Source organism: Dipodomys spectabilis, unplaced genomic scaffold, assembly GCF_019054845.1.
Source record: "Dipodomys spectabilis isolate Male_0828 unplaced genomic scaffold, ASM1905484v1 ptg000555l, whole genome shotgun sequence".
Classification (NCBI taxonomy): domain Eukaryota; kingdom Metazoa; phylum Chordata; class Mammalia; order Rodentia; family Heteromyidae; genus Dipodomys; species Dipodomys spectabilis.
In genome coordinates this window covers 1,556,839-1,571,976 of record NW_024871232.1, presented here as the reverse complement: position 1 = coordinate 1,571,976, position 15,138 = coordinate 1,556,839, and the positions used below count along the sequence as shown (strand labels likewise).

Sequence of the window (15,138 nt, the reverse complement as noted above, 5' to 3'; positions counted from 1 at the left end):
TGTGATCACAGGGTTAGAACAGATCCAACTCTTCTTGTCTCTTCAGCTTGGGTCAGGGCTCTAAGGCCTGGAGCAAGGGTTCTGGATCCGTGAGGGGGAGGGACAAAGGCTCTCCCTCCCCGCACCTGCCCAGCAAGAACGCCTGGAAGGTTCCATCAGCAGTGGGAGATTTGAGTAATTCTGTAGGATGAAGCGTTTTGCTTAAATCTTTGTTCTTTTTTTGCCTGTGAGCACGAATGCATCTGTTCTCATGAATCTGCACATATTTCTACCCTTTCCACTTCCCCATCACCCGGCACTGAGGATTTACATCACCTGTTTCTCCACAAGTTTCTCCACTTTGGAGGCTGTGGAGGGCTGGTAGATTCCACCGTGCATAAAGACTCTTTTTATTCTGAATTATCTTGTTAATATTGGATTTTACTGATGTTGAGCCTTGAAGGTGACTGTTTACAAGGTGAATGAGGTGTGTGTATGTGTGTGAGAAAAAGAGAGAGAGAGAGAGAGGGAGAGAGGAGAGAGGGGAGAGAGGGGGGAGAGAGAGGGAGAGGGGAGAGAGAGAGGGAGAGAGGAGAGAGAGGGGGGAGAGAGGAGAGAGGGGAGAGGGAGAAAGAGAGAGGGAGGGGGGAGAGAGAGAGAGAGAGAGAGAGCACGAACCCTGGTAATGGTCATGTCTGCACGATGCCATTGATTTTTCTCACATCCTTGAGGGTTCAATCTCCACTGTGGGATGTGAGTCCTCAGTTTTACATGGAAGGCTATGGACATGAGCAGTGCATGCTGGGACAGATGTGTAACTGCTATGAGGGCTCCTGTGCTACCTGAGTGCTCCCTTGTGAGGGAGCTCCTGGATTCACACCTGTCAGGTTTAGATCAGGGCAGCTGTGTGGAGCAGAGTGGATTGATTTGGAGTGCAGAGGATGAGTTATCATCCGGATGTGGATGGACCATCGTGGAGGCAAAGTAATTCCCAAAGAGAGGGTCAACTTACCTTCTTTGCGTCTCTGACTGCTCCATCTTTCCTGATGTCATTAGAGGACCAGGTTGTAGAGTGACAAATGGAGGGTACAAATGAGTCCCCACTCCCTCCGCTGCTGCTAGGACAGAGACAAAAAGTAAAGAAGGAAACAGAAACAGAGGGGCTGCCTGGGAGAGAGACAGCAGCCAGGCAGCTGCCGTGATGGAGCTCACGGGCTCGCGGTGTCCATCCAGAAGCAAGCAGCAGGGCCACCGTTGTCTTGGACACATTGCTCCATGAACAACCCAACTCCTACGGTTGAACAGGAAAACAAAGCAGTGAACCAGGGGATGCTGAGCACTGTCAGCTTTTGGCTCTGAGCAATGAAGGACCTTCCAGAACCATGGAAACCCCTTCCCAGAGATACAATTAGGGGAAAAGACATCATTAGACAAGGCAGACCATAGAGTTAGTTAGGTCAGCACAGCTTTCATGTGATTGCCCATGTTCCGCCAGGCCTGGATGCGGCCGGGAGACCACAGCCAATCTCAATCCCATGGCCCGACCCAAAGCTAACTACTGCTTGGTGAGATTTTTATTTTAACCTATGTGATAGAGACAATGGTTTTCAGTGTCTTTCTTCCCCTCCCTTTGAAGTCTTATCCTCCACGGATTTAGTCTTGCTAAAGGACCTGCTGGGATTATTTTGTACCATTTCTTTGTGCCGAATGTAAAGAATAAGCTTCTTTTTTCAAGCCAGCCTCATGGCGCGGCGGGCATCGCAGGGCCTTTTTTCGTGCACAGTGGTGGAGAGGCAGACGCTGGGTCTCTGCACGATCTTCAGGGCCTCGTGGAAATGGGCTCCACAGAGAGGGGTGGGACGCAGTGCTGGAGGCCCAGAGGCCCAGGGAGAGGTGGCCTCCCACAGGACACCAGCGTCTGCAGAAAGCAAGCGGCTTCCTCCTCCTCTCCCCACTGCCCAGGCCCTGGCCTGGCCTCTGGCCTCTGAGGTCAGGGACATATTTGAAGTTTTTTATTATTATTACTATTAAGCCTGGGAAGGTGGCTCAGTGGTAGAGCGCTTTCCTCACATGCATGAGGCCCTGGGTTCGATTCCTCAGCACCACATAAGCAGAAAAGGCTGGAAGTGGCATGTGCTCAAGTGGTAGAGCGCTAGTCTTGAGCTGAAGAGCTGAGGGACAGTGCCCAGGCCCAGAGTTCAGCCCCATGACCAACAATAACAAAAATTAATTATTTCCCTTTTTGTTTTAGACTTGTTATAAAAGATTCATTTCTAAAATAACTGTTAAGAAGGAGTTGGCAATACGCATAAGAAGCCTAGAGATATTCTTAAGGTCTCTCTCTGTTTTGGTTTTGGTGGGAGTTTCTGTTTATTTATTTGCCTATTCCTATTTGCCTATACTTTGATTTGCCTCAGGATTATAACCAACACATCAAGTCTTTCTCAAAGAATGCATCTCACATACAGTTACCTACTGTTGCTTGCTCTTCTAAATAACAATCATCTCTGTTTTTTTTTTTTTTTTTGAGCTTAACTTTCTAGTCATTAAAAGAAATCATTGGCTGCAAACTTTTAATATTATCCTCCTGGATACTGCATTTTCAGCATTTCAGATGAACATAGCCCTTGAGATTGTAGACCTCTTAATCCTGACCATCAGATATACTGGTGAAGGAGCATCTGGTATTTTTTAACCACCTCTTCATTCTTTACCACCCCTGGAGGCTGTGAGCCCATTTACATGTATTACAGGCTGAAGGGCTGATATTCTAGACATTTGGTTTTGGAGTGTGGAGAAATTCTTCCTGTGCATGTGTGCTCCTGTTTACCCATGTATTATTATACCTGGTTATTATAGCTGAGCACTTTGGCTCACGCCTGTCATCCTAACTACTCAGGAGGTTGAGATCATGGTTTGAAGCCAGCCCAGTCAGGGAAGTTCTTGAGACTCTTATCTCCAATTAACCAGCAAAAAGCTGGAAGTAGAAGTATGACTTAAATAGTTAGAGTGCTAGCCTTAAAGGAAAAACCCAAGTGAAATTGTGAGGCTCTGATTTCAAGCTTCTCCAGTACCAACAGCCCCCCCCCCCCCATGGTATTGTCTTTGACCTTTGAAGGAGTAACAACAGGAAATCCTAGTGAAAATGTGGCTTATTGTGTGAAAATTTCCTAAGCCTATGAAATGCAGGAGTAGCAAGTCCTTTTTCTCGATATGTTTAGCTTTTTCCATAATGGTCCCATGGTTTTCTCATTTTTGTGATCCACTTATCGATCCATGCTTCTTTAAAGATGGAATTGGCAGTAACCTTGCATTGTGGAGACATGAGTCAGAACCACACAGATGTTAGCCTTCTAGCGTCCCCTTCAGACTGGACAAGGGATGCAAGGTGCTGGGCCTCCAGCCTCATGGGGGTGGAGTCGAGTCCCTAGTTCAGGAGAGGAACCAGAGGAACCAGACCTGGCCTGACATTAGAGGAGACTTTCAATTCCATGGGCCATGTTCTGTGCCCAGAATGTTTCCTGCCATGTAAAAGACAGGTAAAGTGCTATGGATCTGAGAAATCCCCATATTGTCGTGGTTTTTAATCATCCATTTATGGTGCAATGTGCCAAAAATTGACAGTCTCAATAGACAGGAATGAGAAATGATTACTTAGTCTTGGGAGTTGAGGTTATTGGGGATGAATGTCAGAGAATGGTGACCTGAAAGGAACAGGTGTGAACTGAGCATTTACCAGCTTTTTAAATTTTTTATTATAACTAGATAAATTAGAGCCGAATACATTTATAGGGGCTCCCAGAGTGATGTGGTGATTTACGAGTACAGTGTGGAAGAATTTAACTTCTTAAAATATCCATTGTCAGAAACACTTAGTGGGTAGAAGATTGGAAATTCAATCTTGGTAATTTTGAAGTGTGCATTATTAATGTCATTTATTTTTACTTCTTCTTGTATACTGTGTTTTTGTCTCAGAAACCAGTAAGTCTCCTTAAACTGGGAGACACTGCTGCATACATCATAGCATAGATTTGGGGTTATTTTGCTGTCAGAGCCTCACCCTTGCTTAGCTTGCTTGTTTAGCTGGTGTTCTGCCCCTTGAGCCGTGCCTTCAATGCTACTCTCTGCCAGTTATTTTACAGATGGAGTCTTAACAGACATTTCTGTCTGAATTGGCTTTGGACTTCAATTTTCCTAATCTCAGCCACCTGAGTAGCCAGGATTAGAGGCAGGAGCCCCTGGAACTGGCATTATACTATAATAAGTTTTCTTATTTTATAAAAAGAAAACAACTTATCTTTCAATAGTTGTACAAAGCAGCTTGGATTCCACATGTCAGCTCATAGGTACAATGTATCTTGATGAGTGTCACAATGTCCATCCTTCTCCCCGTCTCTGCCACCCTCCCCACCCCAAGTCTGCATTGACTCTTAGGACTGTGTGTTTGCTCTCATTTCCTCTCTGCTTTGTCTGTCTGTCCTCCTTCCCTTTGACCCCCCCCCCCCACATCTTTTTACCTGTTTATCTCTACTTCTAACACCTGAAGTCACAGGAGGCAAAGTTTGTCTTGCACTGCATCTGTCTTCCTTTTCTCCCTGTGATACCATCCTACAGAACCCTAACCTCTTCTCCTCTCCCCATGCATAATCTTTCTGCCTTGTTTCTGTGCTGTTGGGGGCTCATCCTGGAATGACTCCATGCTGCTGGCCCCTGCTGGGTGTTCAGCATCTCAAAGGCCCCCAGGGGGGAGAGATGCCACCCAGGAGACCTCCCTTTCATCCGCAGGGAGGGTACCCGACTACCCCCCCCACCCCCGCCGCACACTTTCTCCAGCACCTCCTTTTCACACCACACTGTGCCACTCCATGACCCATGAGCTCCGTCCTGCGCACAGAGCCCCGGGCTCTGGTAGATCTTAGGCACTGCACGAACAGGGTTTAATAAAAATGATGTGTGGGCATTTTCAGTTGTGAGATGTTTTCTTATTACAAGTGTTTTAACGTATTCTGAGTTCAATATTAAATCCCATAATGTGAAACTTTGGTTTTCTGTCATCAATATGTGTTACTTATTCGTCATCCATTTATATATTTTTAGGTTTTACCTCAATTTTGTTACTGAAGAAGTAGAAAATCCTGAAAAGTAAGTAAACATATTGAGCCTGAATTTTTAAAAAAGTTGGAATCTTGTAGAATTATCTTTAAGTAGTTGCACTGGGGTTTGACCTGTCAGGTATGAGCACGAAGCATCTTGGCCTGTGTCACCCTTCAGTCAGTGCCCACTGTGCCCCCAGTGTCCCGTCCCCCACCATGGCCTCATGCTACCTGCGAAACTTGGCAGACCCAAGGAAAAGCCATGTGAGATTCCATGGTGGAACACGCAGAGTTAAAAAGGGAATTCACTGTGGGCCAGTTAACTTTATCATCATTGTCATTACTATTATTCTCTTAAGATAAGATGTATTTGATTTTATAACAAATTATATATAACTAATTGCATGTTCTTTATTACATATGAAATTGCCTTAAAACCTGAAAGCCAGCAAGAATAATGTTATATTTTCAGTAAATTGTCTCACCTAAACATGTGCAGATTCTCAGTTTCCAGTACAACTTGAAGCTCAGAAGTGCATTATTCCAAATAATGCATGCACATTTAAAAGTTTGACTAAAGAAAATAACAATCAGTTAAATATTAGTTACAAAAGCTTGGAAAGAACTACAGAATGTTCTAGGAACTTTTAAAATTAAAGGATGACCAATTTTGTAGTTTTTTCCTAAATAACAATTTGAAAATTAGATTGTTTGATGATAATGTGTATGTTCCTAAAATGGACTAAGAAAAAAATGAAACTCTTTATGCCTTTGGCGTAAATGGTAGATTTTGTACAGAAAAGCAACATTAAGATACGCTGGTTAGGAGGGGGCATTGACCACCTACAATGTAAAACAAAACATCTAAGGTTATCAACTCGTTTCACTTCTGTTTAGCATCATCCCTATACCAACAACTGTGTCAGGAGCATTTTGCATGATGAATGAGTCCTACCCTCTGTCAGATGAGGGGGAAAAAAAAGTAAAAGTATGATCAGCACCAGAGCAGATGACTTAGTCAGCTGGGCAGAATAGAAATTAGAAGCACTTGACTCTAGTTAGGAAGACATTGCTTACACCTGGCTGAATAAGAGTGGGTGAGTGAGTGTTCCCCTAGCAGACTGATAGAGGAAAGGGAGAGGGGCAGGAAGGAGGTGGAGGAGAGAAAGAGGTTGACTTGATTTCTAGGAAAAGGATCTAGCACATAAGCGTGGGTGTAGGCTGCACATAGGAGAATATGCCTAAGGGTTGACAACAAATGAAGCTGAGTCAGGTGTCCTGGCCTGGGTGTGTCTGGGAGGCAGGAGGCTGCTCACACCTGTCCTTGCGGGGCCAGCCTGTCACGTGGTCGAGCACAGCCACAGGAGAGGATGTGGAAATGAGGATTCATGGTACCTGGCTCAGCTGCTATGCAAATCAATATGCAATTTCAACACGGACAACGCTGTTTTATTGAGAAACATGACCCACATATAACAGTATTGTCATATCTGTTACTGGAACTGGAGGCAGAGAACACATATGTACCAGGAACTAGTTCTCCCATTTCTTGGAAATGATAAGCTCCTTCAGGACTGTAAACCCATTGATTATAAAGACAGATAGACTGGCCTGTGTTTTGTGCCTTTTAGAATAATTAGTGTATAAGTGGCAACACAGAGATATGGCAACTCTTAGGGCATTTTATATAAAAATTTTATTGAATTTCCATTATGTAAAAAACATAATTATGGTTTCTGGCCATCAGTTTTAAATCTAAAATCTTCTTAAATCATCTTAGGCTCTCCTCACTCTCATTTCCTAGATCTATTTCCCTCTCCCTTTGTATATTTTGGTAGTGGCAGGGCATTTAATTTCTTCATTTTTTTTCAAACTGATGATGCCAGTGGTTCACAGTCTATACATATTAAGGAAGAATAATGGTGATGTAGTGATTTGGTGTGATTGATTTGTTTTTTTTTCCTGTTGCAAATAATTTTTCTTATTTCAAAAGATGGAAATAGCGACACACAGGCATCACTTGATGGTGTGGATGAATTAATATCAATAGAGAATTTAGAAGGTAGGTACTGAAAGCTCAAAGCTATGATTCTAGCTGCTCAGGAGGCTGAGATCTGAGGACTGTAGTTCAAAGACAGCCTGGGTAGAAAAGTCCTTTCTTATCCCAAGCTGGCAGGGAAGGGTGACCCTCAGATCTCAGCCTTCTGAGTACCAAGGATTAAAGTTGTGTGGCACTGGTGCCTGACAAGAACTTTCAGATTTTAGAGGCTGGTGTAATGAGTTATAGCAAACACAGGTTGAAGAAAGGTTTGATAGCTTCAAATCCTTCACCCCAGCTCTTCAGATGGTCAGTTCTCATATGAAAGACTTGGTGTAAAAATTAACTCAACACATTTATTTTCTCAAAATTAAAATATAAGAAAAGCCACACCATCACCTTAGTGCACAGTACAGGTAGTTGTGATATATGTATCATAAAAGTAACTTAGAGTTTTGAGTAACTTCATTATTCTTTGTTTTTTGTTAAACATAACTTCCCCTGGCCACGTTAATGATCAAGTGAGGTCTTTTTAGTAAAACACAGGAATTCTTTGGGAAACATTTAGAGTTGCATATCAAGAACAGATGGTTCAATTATGTAGATCCCGTCAAGATGTGTCATTTTTGTCATTTTGTAGACAGACAAGGTTCCAAAATACCTATATTTACAAGGGAGGATAATTCTGTTTCCATCTTCCTTGTGATGTGCCAAGGTGAACGTGTTTCCCAATCAGTCACGGGCATGTGTCCAGCTGTACCAGAACGGGCAACTATTTGGCAGCTGGTGAAATGAATCACAAGCCAAAGATACAACACCTTTTACCACCCTCCTCCATGGAGGCAGTAAAAGTTTCCTGCTGTTGTGATCTAATGGAAGAAGTGATAATTAATTTAGGTCGGTGAGAATAGTAATGTGATCTGAAGTAAGATAGAGTGCAGAGAGCAGTTTTCTCATCTCGCTTGACTGCCCTTCACGTGGTATTTCATTTTGAGAAGTGTTTTGGATTACATAACATTAGTCTATGAAAATTGTCTGATCTGCCTTATGTAAGCATGCCTTATAGTTCTTCAGTCTTGTAGCTGGGGCAAAAGAAAGACTTGGGCAAAAATCTCTGCCTATGGGATTACTCGTAGAAGGCTGAGAAATTTTTCCATGGCTTTTCTTATTATATGTATCTTTTTTTTTTGTCTCTGAGTACCTTTAGATGGATGGAAGTAGCAATCTTTCAAGTATAATAATTAACATTGAACTTTCATGTGAGAATGTTGCCTTTCATGAATACCTGTAGCACAGTGACTGGCTTGACAGAGAAATGTATTAGAATTGAAATAGTGTTTTGAGGGACACAGGTGTCTGAACTTTAGACTGGGAAGGGCATGAAATCTGAAGGGATTCCAGAATTTAAAAATATTATCATCTCCCCACATGGCATGGGTAATGCTGGTATATTACTGATAATGTTTTTTGAAACTATATGAGTTTTGCCTTCTGTTGTTTCTTTTGTAAAGAATATACAATCTGTCATTGCTTGGGAAGTTTCACAGTACAAAGAACATATCATTGAGATGTATAATGTTTGTAATCCTATGCTTGGATTGATAAATCATGTCTCAGGTTGATGAAAACTAACAAATGGATTGCTTTGCTTTGACCTTCAGGGTGTGAGATTAGTCAGTTTGTCTATGAGACATGTTCCCCTGTTCTTCTCACTTCATTTATTCTTTCTGTTCTGAAGAATTGGAAAAAGTAGACTTAGAGGAAGTGGGTAAAACTTGATATCATCAGTCATTTTTGAAGAACAGGCGCTTAACATGCTCTGAATAATCAATTTTAGTAGAAGGCTTAAGTAATCAGAGTGTTATGTTTAATTAATACCTTGCCTACTTCCAATTTATATTAATTGATACCTCATTGTCATCACACCTTGTACCAAGGATAATGTAGAAACAGAGAAACTTGGTTTGGGGACAGTGCCCAGGCTTGTCTAAGGCAGCATGGGTAGATACATTTAATTGGTCCCCACTGGTTTCCCACACAATTCTGTTGTGTGCATTTGGTTCTGATACCCAAGTCCTAAACATTTGGAATGTATGTGATCACCTGCTTATTAATCTGCTCATTTGCTGTTTAATGTCTTATTAGGCCATTGTACATGGCCTCTTACTTACATCATACAACTCTTTCCCTGATAGAAAAGACAACAAAGCAAGATATACTGCTTGACTTCGGTTGTTGACGTTGTGGGCACCTAAGTTAAAATCATTCCGTGCCATATGCGTTTCCTCTGGAAACATACGTGAGGCTGGCTGGATTCGTTTTCCCAGGTACTGCACGGGAGCAATGTGTTGACCCTTGCGGGGCCTCTGAGACACCACACAGCCAGCACTCAGCCAGGTGGCCCGGGCCGGGGGCGGAGAGGAGAGCAAGGGTACCACGTGGCCCGTCTGAAAAGTTCTCACTAATGGGACATGTGGTTGACATACTTGGGCATCCAATTTTTTTCATTTCTCAGCTTCACATAGGCATGACAGACACGTGGTTCCTGTACACTTTGTTCATGGGAGGCTGAAGTGGCAGATAAGGGGTTCAGAAATGATAGGATTATATTATGACCTTTTATCCTGGGGTAACCAAAGAAGACAGATATTAATACTTCAGGAGCTTTGTGGGAGCCGTTTAGGTTTTTCTCTTTTCAATTGTAAGGATTCTAGACATTGAAGGGCAATACTTTTGAATGTTTCATTTGCTTTCCTATTAGTTGTTCCTTAATTCTAGCTGTAATCTTACGGAGGTTTTTATTTGGAGTCTAAGATTAAAAAAACAAGCCAAAAAACACTTATGCTTTAGGAGCAAAAAAGAGTTTCGGTTTCTGTTATAAGAGATTATAAGTAGTAGAATGTCAGAACTGGAGGGGACTCTTGAAAATCATCTATTCTAGTTTTAAGCGCATGCACAACTACCTCTTATGTCTTTAAATAGCAGTAATTCATAGAAGATGAGGAACTGGCTATAACTTCCTTGAACTAGCATACTCTCTCTGTTTTTTTTCTTGGACTAAAAGCCTTCTAATTACTTCACACATTTCTGCTGAAATTATTGGTATGTATAACCAGTAGGTATAACCAAATGAAGAATCAAATGAGTCAGGCCAGAGTTAGAATTTTTCTGAAATCTAACAGATGGTGTAGGAGTCTCTTTCAAACACAGATTCAGCTTTCTGATCTAATCTTCTCTACAAAGAAACCCCGTAGATCCCATAGCCGGAAGTGCGATATAATTATGAGGCTGTCTCCTGCTTTTGTTTGATTGGTATACTTTTGTAGTGTGTCCCTTATCCATATTCTCCTTTATGAAATCAAGAGTGGAACTCTTCCTGATGTATCTCTTTGAGAGTCCGATGGTTTTCCCTAAAGTGTGACTCATGAGTTGATTTTATATTCTCACTCGAATGTGGTGAAAAGCTTCTTAAACCTCTGCCATGTGATCTGTGTCCCTGCTGGGTAGGCCTTCGTGCAGAATCAGTGTTGTTCTGGGTTTTCACTGCAGTAGAAAATGTCAAGTGTTGGGAATTTTATGGGTAGAGGTGAGCTGTATAAAGGTCATTCTAGTTACACGTGCCATGCCCTAAAGTTGTTTGAATAATTTTGTTCTAATCAATCTAATGTTGACTTGGCTTGTCAGTCCCTTGGAAAAATGAGCAACTTGCATTTGGATAGGTACTAGTTAAACCCTGTTGCCAATTATTCTAAAATACATCAAGTGGCATTGAGACTTCTTATTAAAAAATGAATAAAATTAAAAGGAATTCCAGGCTATGCACAGTGGCTCACATCTGTAGCCTCATGACAGCATAGGCAGGGATTGGAACTCTAAGAATTTGAAGTCAACTGGGGGAGAAAGAAACCCTCCCCCTCCCCCCTTCCCCCCATGTCCCCCCTCCCCCCCCCTCCCCCCCACCATCAATAAGCAAAGCTAGGCAACATTTGTTGTCTCAGCTACTACCCAGGCGGGTGGGGATTTCTCCCTGCTCAGGAGGCTGAGATCTGGACATTGTTGTTTAAGCCCAGCCACAGCCAAAAGTTCAAAAGGCTACATCTTTTATTTCTTTTTCTTTTTGGCAGTCCTGGAGCTTGAACTCTGGGCTTGAATTCCATCTTAACTAATAAAAAGACAGGTATGGTGATATGTGCCTCTCATGCCAGCTATGCGGGGATTGTTCATAGGCCAGCATGGGAAATAAAACAGGGAACCCTCTTTGAAAAATAACTAAGGCAAAAAGGAGGTTGTAACAATGCTCAGAAGGAAATGGACTCATTACCTTGCGCATGTAACTGTAACCCCTCTGTACAGTATCTTTACAATAAAAAATATATATTAAGAACAAAAAAAGAACTAAAGCAAGAATGTCTGTGAGCATGACTCACTTGTACAGCAAGTGTCAAGCTCTGAGTCATAAAGACAATATTTCAAACAAAAATCCCCAAACGACACGAAAGAAGAGCCTGAAGACCTTTTCTCAGAAATAACTAAAGCAAGGGCTGGAGGTTTTGGGTAGAGCGTCTATGTAACAATGGCCACGCCCTCACTTCCAAACCCTCGTGCTACCAAAACAAGAGAAAGATTGCCTTCACTTTAAAAAAATGAACTATAAACTTATTTGCTTGCTGAGTGACTGAAATGGCACTGGTTCAGGATTAAAATTCCAATCCTGTCTCTTCTTAACTAGCTGCTTGACCTTGGAGTGACCTTCTAAATTGCTTCTGAATCTCTGCTCAACACTTTCAAATGAAAGGTAATCATCTCTACCTTATAGTTCTCTTGGGGTTGTAAGGAAAAAATAGGAGAAATTCTAAAATGTTTAATGAGGACCACAGTGACATACAAACACCATCTGCAGACAAACCAAAGAACCCCACAAACCCCTGTATTGTTCAAAGATTAGAAGAGTCTCATAATCTTGGAAAAGTCGAGAGACTTAACACAATTTTTTCTGGGGGCAGAGGGTTCCTTTTCTAGTTACATGACGCATTCTTCAGCTTGAACAGTTGCTCTGCATGGTCAGCAGAGGACCCAATCTTTAGTAGCTAGAAAGCCCAGGTGTTGATGAGATGGCTTTGTAGTTTTCAGTCCCCAGCTGTACTCGGGGTACGCCCCTACACCAGCACCAAGAGGCATTTCTTGGCAGTTTTTCTGTTTTTCTTTCTGAACCAAGTAATTGTACACACACACACACACTGTGGCTGTCACACAGCTGGCAGATGGCGCTGGAATCATGGTTGGACTGTTTGTCTTTCTACGCTCATCACTGTCTTACCCAGAAATGCTTTGAGGGAGTCGGCTGCAGGCGGTCTTGCTGGGGGGGGTCTGTGTAGCTCACACCTTGCCAGTCTGCTTTCAGGTTTTCTGGGGAACTCGCTGCACGTGGGGAAGCACACGGCACCTGTTTTCTCCCAGATGCCTTTTGCAGAGCTTTGGTCAGAAGTGAGGGACACATGGGAGAGAAGATTGAACCTCCAAATCGGAGGCCATTCCGTGCTCTCCTGGCCTGTTTGTGCAAACTGTTTGCACCCGTTTCCTTCCTTCTGGGTGCACATTGGCTTGACTTAGTTTATTCGACTCATTGTCATGGTTGTCACCACAGTAAACCTGACATGAAGAGAATCAATCACAAAAGACTGGGATGATAGAAGAGACGGGAAGGAATTCATCCAACGTCTCACCTTCTCATTTTAATGGCAAAGAAGAGCTTGAAGCCATTGAGAGAGATTCATTTGTCCACGTTTGCAACTTAAACTCTTGATTCGCTTCTAGTCCTTTTTTCCAAACACTCCACAAGGTTGAAGGCAAGTCTAAAAGAGATGTACAAGGCAAGAGCGTGGCCTTGAAATCAGCTAGGGAGGAGGCGGATGGAATAATCATTAAGAGTGACTTGTATGCCATTCACGAATAGAATAATATTGCAGCTTTTAATAATGTGTAAAAGCATTAGCCTTGCCTGCATTCAACTTTCTAACACTGTTGCTCAAACAGAGAGAGAAAGAGGGTGAGACTGGTGGAAGTAAATAACCTATTTCCAGTCACTTTCTGAAGGTCATTTGCTTAGAAGTTTAACACAGAAACACTCCAGTTAAGAGTTGCCAGGAGTCAGAGTGTGAATAAGAAACAGCAGCTTTTATCATCGCTAATATCTCTCAGGATACACTGGCTCTTCACACAGAGGCTTGTTGAGGAGAAACATTTACTTTTCTGTTATTAATATGCTCAAACAATTAAATTTTCACTTCTTACATTTTTGCCGGAGGCAAGAGAAAGGGAAATGGATCCAGACACCATGACTGGCTTTTGGTTTTCTGCCAGGAAATTGGAAAAGAAAAGAGCAAGATGGATAGTAGGTTGAAGTCATGATTCTAAAGTAGGGGTTTGTGGGTCTTTGGGGACTTGGGTTGGGAGGTGACACAGGTGTTCAATGCACGTACGTGTTTAGCTCTCCATATCCCGGAGGTGAGGTCCCCTCTCACAGAGCTGAGCAAGGTGAGCTCAGGGTTGGTTCTCTTAGTCATGAGGCTGATGGTCTTTATGCCAAGTCACAACTTGAACTTGGAGCTGAATCCCACTGGAAGCTTTGGTGTGGACATGCAGGTACTTTTCCAACCGAGAGCCAGTCGGGACTTCCTGTTCTGAGTTCTGCTCCAGAGGCTGTCATGCCTCGAAGGACGGCTGGGTGGACTCTGGAGAGCACCCACAGGTGCAGCCACCTAACACACATATTACCTATTTCATTTTTAATAAGCTGAGACTCAAATCTCCTCGTAGTAGTTGTGGTCCAGTGGTCCATTTAATCAAATGACAGAGAGAAAAAGTTCTGTGCACTCTGTTCCTTCCTAGAAGAGGCGAAAGAAACATTTTCAATAAGTTGAAGCATCATTTTTATATGCTTTTCAGCGTAACATGTTACAACCATCCTCTCAGAATGGTAATAGATGGTCAAAATAGAAAATACCATAAAAATTACAGAGAAGAAACTTAAAATTACCTATAGTCTCTTCATCCAATCAAATGGAAGTATTCACTGCTGTCACTGGGATCTTCCCATCCGCGTGGCTGTGTGCACACCCTGCGTTATGTTGCTTGAGGTAGACGTGCATATGCATTTCTCTCCAGGCACTCTATCATGCATGTGCTTCACATGGCTTTATTATCTGTAGCCCCACAAAAGGTACCAGGCCAAGGTCTTAGCTGTGTCCTTGCTCCCTGGATGTCCTGCCTCGAGGACTTGCTGCTGTAGAAAGGTCATGTCTTTCTTCTCCTGAGACTGGAGCTCTTCCCAATTCTTTACCTTTCCCACCCTTCTTGTCTCATTCAAATTTTAGCAAATACCAATTTTAATGGTGATATACTAATTCTTTGGGTAGATATCCTCATTTTCTTCTTATGTATTGAAAATGTTTTCAATTTTTCTTCACGAAGTCATGCTGGATTGGATATTTTATATGTCTTTGCATATAATTAGGGTAGGTTGCTAGATGATACCTAACATATCAAATGCAATGAACTTTTTACAAGTCCCTTGTATTTTGCCAAATCTTCTTTCCCTGTAGCAACAGCTTAGAATATCTAACAAGCAAGGAAAGCGCTCTATCACTGAGCCACCTTCCCAGCCCTCCAAAATACCAACTCTTTATATTCAGAATATTATATAACAACTGTCAACGTATTAGCAAAACTACTCATGGAAAGATGGAAGAATATAGTTTTTGATTCTTGTAACTGTTGTGATAGCCCTTGCTCTACGTACCAACAATTTGATTGATAATTAAGAGAACTCACCTTGTAGTCCATGTTATCAAAATGACATTCAACACAATTTCTAGCCAATCAGAAACTCCAATTCTACTATACATTAGGAAAAATAAGATGCGTTTTCTTCCTTCACCTCTTTTTTCTATTTGCACCAAACGTGTGTAGAAAAAGACATCAGTCCTATTTTCTAGGACTGTCTGAGGTGTGTCCTACTTTTCTGATAAC

At 42.3% G+C, this 15,138-nt stretch overlaps 1 protein-coding gene across 1 annotated transcript in view; it reads left to right on the top strand.

Annotated features, from left to right (window-relative positions):
- Positions 1–15,138, top strand: part of Slc7a11 (solute carrier family 7 member 11) — a 59,372-nt gene that overhangs the window by 18,533 nt on the left and 25,701 nt on the right. Inside the window, exon 6 of the mRNA XM_042670477.1 lies at positions 5,077–5,121. Coding sequence (XP_042526411.1) covers positions 5,077–5,121 — 45 coding nt within the window. The remainder of the gene's footprint in view (positions 1–5,076; positions 5,122–15,138) is intronic.